The 9,306-nt window shown below is 36.8% G+C and overlaps 2 protein-coding genes across 2 annotated transcripts; both read right to left on the reverse strand.

Moving 5' to 3' along the window:
* Window positions 1-484: 484 nt before the first annotated feature.
* On the reverse strand, window positions 485-2,164 carry LOC114539849 (cytochrome P450 2A12-like). Its single transcript, XM_028560388.1, has 3 exons — window positions 1,753-2,164; window positions 623-760; window positions 485-546 (listed from the first exon to the last, which is right to left on the reverse strand). The coding sequence occupies exons 1-3, from the start codon at window positions 2,162-2,164 to the stop codon at window positions 485-487; spliced, it is 612 nt and encodes a 203-aa protein (XP_028416189.1).
* Window positions 2,165-6,814: 4,650 nt separating this feature from the next.
* On the reverse strand, window positions 6,815-8,816 carry LOC114539865 (steroid 17-alpha-hydroxylase/17,20 lyase-like). The gene is made up of 4 exons (XM_028560389.1): window positions 8,809-8,816; window positions 8,508-8,673; window positions 7,793-8,371; window positions 6,815-7,339 (listed from the first exon to the last, which is right to left on the reverse strand). The coding sequence occupies exons 1-4, from the start codon at window positions 8,814-8,816 to the stop codon at window positions 6,815-6,817; spliced, it is 1,278 nt and encodes a 425-aa protein (XP_028416190.1).
* Window positions 8,817-9,306: the final 490 nt, after the last annotated feature.

A 9,306-nucleotide genomic window follows, 5' to 3' on the forward strand; every position in this document is an offset into this window, starting at 1 on the left:
AAACGGAATTTTTCGCAAATATCGAGCTTAAATATGAGGCCGTTCCAAACGTTTCCTCGATTCTAAGTAAAACCTGATACATTCAGCGATATTGTTATATAATATTTTATTTCTAATAACACTTCTAATAATAACAATCTTATATCTGTTCATTATGAAGGCAATTTCCTCTAAATTTCACTTTATTATTCTAACGAACACAAAGTTTCCATGTTAGTTTAAGTTTTTACTGTATTTATGGCTTTCGTGCGTTTTATAGCTTTCACTTCATAAGGCTTTGGAAATCTCACAGAACTCGTCATCGCCTCTAAGGTAGGTTTAGGCGAGCCTGGTGGTATTTCAAATCGAAATTGATGGAACAGCCTTGATAGAGTGATAAAAACGTTCATTTTACCCAGTGCTATTCCCGGACAAGCCCTTCGACCAATAGAAAATGGGAAGAAATCTAACTCAGATTTCCAGCCGATAAACTGTTCGTTTTCATTTAGAAAACGGGAAGGAAGGAATCTGGATGGGCTTTTCCATTTCGTTTCATCATGATGTATCCTCCAAAGATTCAAGATTATCGTTGTTCCTTTCGGAATGATGTGATCCTGAATTTTGGTATCCCGTACAGCTCTACGCATGATCAACGCAATTGAAACAGCATGTCTGATAACTTCACATATTGTAGCTTGAAAATACGGGAGATTATCAGCATCTTCTAGACAAGGGAGACGGGAATCTCCAATAACCCGGTCAAACTCTTCGTGAACTTTCTCTTAAACATTGCGGTATAATATCATATACAGTATAAACCATGTTGAGATGGCGTTGTTGGTATCGTGAGCAGAGAAGAGAACATCCATTATCAAGAACTTAATATCTTCTATGGAACCTAGGAGGAAAAAAATTAAAACTTCAGTCTTAATTCGAAATCATGCCTGCTGCATGAGCAATAATCGTACTATAGTAAGACTTTTCCGGTCTGATCAGTGGAACAGATTTAAAGGTTTAGTCGTACCAGTCATTGTAATGATACTAGATATCCTAGACTGAGACAGGCATGAAAAATATTTTTAGAGCAACAAATGTGATCAATGCCTATTGTGTTTTTTTTGCGATCCTCGTCTTCGTGTTATGGGTTTTCATACATTTATTTGTCAGAAGATAAATCAGTATTAATTTTTATCTATATAGGATATCTCACTGGGCAGAATCGTACTTTCAAAGATACCGTGTTTATTTAACTATTATCACAGTCCGAGGAAATCTTTCTGTATTTAACCGTACTTAAATAATAGTTCAGCATTCTTTTGTTGGGATACGTTCTTCCTACCTATGTCACTATCACGTTCCTTTTCCTTTCATTGCGAAATTGGACAATGAATGCATCAATTATGTCCCGAACTTCCCCTTCTTTGTAGGTTTCAAGGTGATATTTCAGCTGCTCACCGCAAAACCCGTCTCTTATGTTTAACACGTTTTGAAGGGATTTCGCATATGACGTTGGAAAGAACCTCAAAAATGGGAGAAAATAATGTGCACTCCCAGGGCGGATTACAGTAGCAAATTCTTCGTTGAATTCTATCAACTTCTTTATTGTCGGATCATCATAACTGAACTGTTTTCCAACCAACCATTCACATAGGATTATCATGCTTGTTTTCCCAAGGTATTCCTTCACTGAAAACGGATTCCCTTCCGTTTTGTTTATCTTTTGCAATAACCTGTCGGATGCGTTGTACAATCGTTCCTTTGCAAGGTTTTTACCTTCACCAAAGACGCGCAGGGCATTTGAAAACACCCTTCGACGAAAAATGTAAGCACTGCTGTGGTTTGTAAATCCTAAATCCTTGTTTTCAAATATGACATTGAATGGAAACTGTGATTCGTCAACACGGCCTGAAAAATCATCTTTTCTTGTCACGAAAGCTTCCTGAAACAATTCAGTGTTGTTTAAAATAAGAAATGTCCCAATGGGCAGAGAAATTGTGTAAAGGTCTCCAAATTCTCTGCGAAGGTTTTCCATTGAGAATGGCATATCCAAACCGACTTGAAGAACGTTCCCAATCAGAGGTATTGGTATGGGACCTTTTGGTAACTTTCGTCTGACTGCATAAGTGGACAGGTAAAACCAAGTCACATATAAAATCGCCACCAAGATGAATATTTCCAGGAGCATGATGAATTAAACAGTTCTGCAGAAAAAGGTTGGTCATGTTAATGATTAAGACAAATAGTTATGAAATAAAAGAAGATAACACATATGTAGCAAGGCGACTAACGTACACTCTACCATCAGCTTAAAACAGCTCCTTTTGCCGGGCTTTGGAACTAATGATGAATTTCGCTTCTGAACCTTTTAACACCAGTGCAATTAAGCGGTGGCATTTTTATGATTGTGTTTTTCTTTTTGTCATGCACCTGTTTAATTACGCTCAAAAGTGAAAATATGCGAATCTGGGGCCGGTTGTATGTAAGCCGGATAGCGCTATCCACCGGATAGTGATTTCAACCGTTCTAAATTCTAAAAATGTTTGAAAAGCAATAAAATTTCAACTTTGGAAAAAAAATTATTGAAGACGATTTAGTGATAATAAGATTCAATCAAAGTTATACCCAACAAAAAGCGATTCTAAAGCGATTAAAAAAAACACTATATCCAGCGCTCTCCGGCTTTAATACAACCGGTCGCAGACCAACTATTTTTATCAGCCTCGCATTTGCTCATTTTTTTCTCCATTTGGTACTGAACTGAAACGTGTCATTCGATAGTTAAAACGGACTAATCTTTCCCAATGTGAAGCAATTATTAAGTTCATCTTTGATACTTCTGCGTAATATACCAAGCCACTTGAACCAGACTCTATACTTGAAATATACAGCCACAACAACATGAGCTTGCATGCAGGAGACTCGTGTGGTCTTTGACCTTTTAATTACTCGAGCTAAAGCGAGAGTCTTAAATTCGGTCAGTTTTTTTCCCACGCCGCCAATCTTAATTTGTCCAAAAGAAATTGCATGTGACGTATTTTTGACCATCTTATCGGCGTTGAGCGGCTCAATCAACTTTCCCCTTCTTCGTGCTAACTTCAGCCGCTGATTACGTCACTCACACGTCTTTGTACTTAACATCAGCTCATACTAGCTAACTCTCCTCACGAAGGCCCTCAGGTCGAAACGTCGAGAAGTGTTTTGTCTATTTTAGGCAATTGTTATACCACATTTGATGCTAAAATTAGCCTAAATACGCCTTCTAAGCGTACTCAATGGAAGCTAAATGACACTTCACGCATATTTTGTGTACTCAATCAACACTAAACGACTGAACGCATGTTCTGTGAACTTGATCGAAGCTAAACGACTGCACGCGCATATTCTGCACGATCAAAATCAAAGTCCGGCTTAAAGCACAAGCAAAAACACTTCTTTTTAGCTCAAGAAAACGCTAAACGTTTGTCATGCAGCTTGTAGGAGAAAACAGGCCATCATTAGAGGCTTTTTTGGGGTTGTATATTCATGAGTGGCGTCAATCGAACGTTAATTGAGGGGGGCCATATATTCATATTAATACCCTTTCAATACAAATCAGCCTTGCATAACAGAATATCGCTTCACTTTAAGCGGCTAAAATGGCCAAACCGTTCATATATCTTGAACTGAAATAGATCATTTCCTTAAAAATACATTTCCCGTGCTAGAGTTCTTGAAAAACTAAAAACAAAGCAATCTGTCTGTACTAGCTGAAATACGACAAGACCGATATGTCTGTTTCTACTGTGTAAATAAAAGAACGCTCATGGTCCCCTCAATCAACGTTAGATTGACGCCCATCACGGTTATTTGTATATTAATCTTCAATTAAAATTAATAAGCGTGAAACAATCGCGACCAACAGAAACATGTCGGGCGTAACAATAAATATGAATTTTCATGCTTTAATTCAATAAGTACTGTAATAGATTAACTGCATCACACACCTCTTGTCCACACACCTCACCGTTTCTTCTGTTGTCTTTGTCACTTCTCAATGCATACAGGCACAGTTATAGAATATACATGGTTTGGAGACCACTGACATAAAACTACAATACAACTCATTAACTATGTTGGGGCAGATTTATGCAAAAAATTGTTCCTTTCTCATCACGTGCCTATTGTATTTACACTTATAAACCAATAGCAATCTTAAATTAACATATTTTTTAAATCAAGGTTGGGGGGCTTAGCAAGACGAATGCCATTGGTACGTTTGGCTAAAATACAATAGACACGTGACGAATAATTTTTTGCATAAACGTGGACAATAACACTGTTAAGGAGTTGTATTTTACATTTGTTTAGTCTCCAAACCATGTAACTATATTCTATCAACTGTGATATCGGTGATTTCAGACAGTTATGATTCGAAAAACAACAAAAGCTATTTTAAAGCTACTTAAAAGTATGGTGTGGCGTCTAATAGGTAATAACCAATTCTAGGCTCCCTTGGTTTACATTATATTACAGCAAGTTCAACAGTGGCAATTCCTGTGCCATGCACATGCATTCAGTGGCTGTCACAATTTCCATCGGGTCGACGTGTCAGGAAATCATGATGCGACGTCTGAAAAGTTTGTTGTATAAAATACGAGACTTGGAGATTGAACGAAGAGTTTTCCGAAAATGAAGGGTAGTTGCTAAAAGTAGCGGTAGCAATTTCAAGGTCAAGAAGTACTATGAATTTAGGTGTTCAAATTTTAACTTTTTTATTAAATTCTAAAGTTACATGCACTATTATTAATTTTGCCACAAAATCATTACACATTACTAGCTAAATATACACAAAAAACATAGCAAAAAAAAGCATTAGAAGTTATCGATTTTAATCTCAAATAGAAGTTTTTTTATTTAATTGACGCATTCATTGGCCATTTATTTTGCATTTATTTTGATAAATGATAAATGACACAATTACTTAGAATGCATATGCTAAAGGTGTCCCTAGGGGTAAAATGCGGATACGGATTGCGGATGGGAAAATGCGGATATGAAAATGCGGATGAGGGGGGTAAAATGCGGATTAGTGGATAAGTATGGCTGTGTCCAGCTTACGAATTTTTCTTACGATCTAACAAGTATTCAGGTTTTTTAGCACTATTAAAGGTTATTGGTCGGTTAATAATTCAATATTAAAAGCAATATTCGCTGTTGCATCCAAAGGCGTTCGCTGGCGAAAATAAGTAAAACTGTCAAGTAGGCTATTTATACATAAAATGTACGTAAACAAACAATTTTATGTTTATTCGTATTTTTTGTTTACGTTTTTCTGCATGGCTATTTCTGTACATTGTTCCACTGACCCACGAGAGATTATGAAAAAGCATATTCAATTTTATTAAATTTCTTAAACAAGTTGAAAAAGGACGCCTGTTGATTAACAGTTGATTGAAACAACTGAACCTGCGCACACCAGTTGTTACAGAGATCAGTGAACAGAAAAAGGCGGGAAAATGAGAATTTGCATCCCATGCATTGAGCTATACTTTCAGTAATTTGTAATGTGATTTGCATGTACGTAAATGGCGTTAAAACTGTTCTGAAAGCGGCTACCTGTTCTGTAGGCGGCTCCATCCTCCTCGAACGACGGAATATTAATTGATGGCATCAAGCAAATTCGGTTGGCAGATGTTGTAGAAAAATCAGAAGAACCCTTAACTCAGCTAACAGCCCGCTTAAACTCTGCTTCACTGAAGTGAAGTAAATTTGAGCACTAGTTTAATTAAATTTAAACGCACTAGTTCACTAGATTACCTAAAATTATTATGAAGAAATTAGACAAAAACTTAAAGAAAATCTCGGCCCCAATGTCAATTTCAGGACGCCTCAAACGATATTTGTACCAGTATACTAGTAGAAAATATCTGAAAACCAATAAGAAGAGCTATCAGCCACCTTTCTTTTGGAAAACTGAATTAGCCGCATGCAAGATTGGAAAGCGAACTCAACTGATTTAATTGATTTTGTGCGAGCAAACTCACGCACAGCATTAGTTCACAACTTGTCGTCTTATTACGTATTTTTATCATCGTTAATGTCTTGACTGTGTCATCTGTCCATTTGTGGCGAACTTGTGCTCGAAATTATCCAAAGAACGAGACATCGATGGACAAAAATGCTTTTATAAATCCGCACATTCTCTTGCACGAAATCAAAAACAAACGGGACACAGCTGCAGCCATTGCGTTGATAAACAAATTTTGAGATAGGCAATAAATTTATAGTTTTAAAATTCCAGCCTTTACATATAAAATCGTTTTGCTTTTTTTCCTATTTTACCCCCTCGTCGGCATTTTTCCATCCACATTTTACTTTTACATCCGCATTTTTCCATGCGCATTTTACCCCCACATCCGATTTTTCCCATTCGCATTTTACCCAGTCATCCGCATTTTTCTATCCGCAATCCGTATCCGCATTTTACCCCTACTCTATGCCAAGGAGGTAGATTGAACTAAATACGGCTGAGTGACTGATAAATTCCAAACGGTTTTCTTCTAATAAATAGGTTATTTGGTACCATTATTCATTTTTATATTTTCAATTTTCAATATGCCTTAGTAACCTCACTTGATGTAAAGTATGTAAACATTTTTATTTTGCAAATATATTTTCAAATTTCAATGTCGCGTTTAAATATAAACAACGGATTATATTACTAACTGATCACCAAATAATATTTATTATACTATTTGGTGTTTTTACTTTTTTTTACTAAATCATTTTTCAAGAGACTTTAATTATTATATATATAAAATCATTGTGCATGTCACTTCTTAAATCTGATGTTCGCTCACTTTCGTTTTATCGCACACAATAAAAATTGTTTTGGATAACAAACACCGCCGGGCTGCGATTCCGAACTTGGCTCAGCCTCTCCACAAGGGATATTAAATTGGAAATGATGCAGCAAATTGGACGCTACCAGAAGCAAATTCATCTTCGCTAGTGACTGCCCGAGACATGAGCGAATTCCGGCACCAAAAGGATAGAAACTCGCGGACGTGTTCCAGCCGCGGAACTTTCCACTTTCATCAAGAAATCGATCAGGATTGAAAGACAACGGTTCATTCCATTCTTGCGGATCGTTGTTTACATACCACATGTTTAGCAAAATTTTTGTGTCTCGAGGGATTTGGTATTCTTTAATGGTAGTATCACGCAAGGTTTTTCTACCGAGCAAGGGCACAGGCGAGGCATGGCGAATCGTTTCACATATGACTGCGTGTAGAAATGGCAGGTTCTCTGCATCTTTCCAACATGGAGTGCGATCTCTGCCAACAACAAGATCTAACTCTTCGTGAACTCTTTTCTGCACCTAAATTTCATAAATAGAATGAGTCATTGCTAAAGCCATTAGATTTGAAACGGAAAGTGGTAAAAATTTAACATTTAACGGCATCCCATGATATCTGAAATGAACAGCCACGTACTACAATTTCAAAGCTTTAAAGGGGTACGGCAATACAAATAACAAACTATCTTTGTGTTTTTAAAATTGCCTCGAAATATGTGGTGACATTTAAAACATAAATCTCAAACTTTCATTTGTTCCAGACATTTTTACTTTTTATTTCCGAGAGCGCGCCGGGATTAATTATGCTGTCGATGTGCGATATACAAGCGTATTTGCGAGCAAATTCAATTTCACACCTCAAGCCAACTTTGGGATTCCTTTGTGTAAAGAATTTTATGAAATTTATTCATGATAAAAGCGGATTTGTTCAGTTTCGAAGTTATTATTAATCAAGACTTTTTAGGTAGTACTTACCTTTTCATGCAACACCATGTACAGTATAAACCAACTAAGCGTAGCTGTGGTAGTATCACTCGAAGCAATGAAGAAATCCATCATAATAGTCGTAATATCATCAATTGTTCCAATATCTTTTCCTTTCCCTTCAACTTCCTCCTTCTCATAGGCGGCAAGAAGGGCATCCGCGATGTCACGAACCTCGCCCGATTGGTATGTTTCTCGATGTTCCTTGAGCAATTTTCCGAAATATTCATCACGTACTTGTTTCGTTTGCCGAAATCGCCTCGAAATATCAAAAGGAAGATATTCATAAAACGGCAAAAAGTCGATATTTGTCCACTGGTGACTGACATACAAAACGTTATCAACAAATTCGCGCAGCGTTTTGAAAATAGGATCACCAGGCTCGCACCTTTCGGAAACAAGCCAAGATGTTGTTACGTTCGTGATAGCTTGAGAAAGATATTCCATGGGGCAAAATGCCGTCTCGTTTTCTCCCTCCATACACGTCATCAGTTGCTTGACCTCATATAGCACTCGATTTTCGGCGGTTTTTACACCATCACCATACATATGAAGTGCATTAGTGATGACCTTGCGACAAAAAATGTAAAATGGTCCGTATGGGACGAATGGGATAGCCTTATCATTGAACAAATTCTTCTTGATTAACCTTGATCCACTAGGTCTGTTTGCAAAGTCATCTTTGCTTTTGACAAGCATTTCATGCATTATTACCGACAACGAAATTTCCTGATGGTACAAAAAGTGTATAGACCCCGCCATATTTCTTTCGTAGATGTTCCATTGAATAGGGCATCCGCTTGCCAACAAGATGAACGTTCCCTATCAAGGGTAACGGGAATGGTCCAGGGGGTAATGTCTGTTTTTGCTTCCTGGTTGACCAAACGAACCAAACACAGTAGAAACAACACATCAAGAAAAACAGCTCCACCCACATTCTAAAACAATCAAGATAATCCTATTAATTTTATAATAATTTTACTGTATTGAAAACCATGATTACTTACTCAGTCATATGTTGCAAAGAAATACATCAACAAAATTTATAAATTTGGATTCGGATATCAAAATCATATGATTAATGATTTTAAATTTTATAATTCTGTTACATTTTGCAACCTTTTCCGCTCACGCAATTAGCCGTCGAACAAATAACCTAAAGGCTGTAACCCTATATGTATATTCTGCTTATTCTCTCAATTGAGAGTTCAGAGATTACAGAGCGCTAGCTGTCAGACGATTGTCCGCCGCCTGGTACGAGCTTAATTTGCATACAATTTCAGGAGAATGAATCAAGCATTATGTAAATTGTATTTTTTGTAAATATTACTCGCCATATTATGTTTCAGTTTTCACGAGCTTTGGTTGTGATTTAAGCCATTGTTAATATGTAAGTTTGAAGGAAGTTTTAAAATCACTGAAATTTAGCTCGGTATGAAATTTAGCATGATTCTTAGCAAATTTCATTTGGAACTACGCATAGCTAACTGAAATAGTACAAGTGT

Source organism: Dendronephthya gigantea, unplaced genomic scaffold (assembly GCF_004324835.1).
Source record: "Dendronephthya gigantea isolate DGI-Jeju-01 unplaced genomic scaffold, DenGig_1.0 000003F, whole genome shotgun sequence".
In the NCBI taxonomy this organism is placed as follows: Eukaryota; Metazoa; Cnidaria; class Anthozoa; order Malacalcyonacea; family Nephtheidae; genus Dendronephthya; species Dendronephthya gigantea.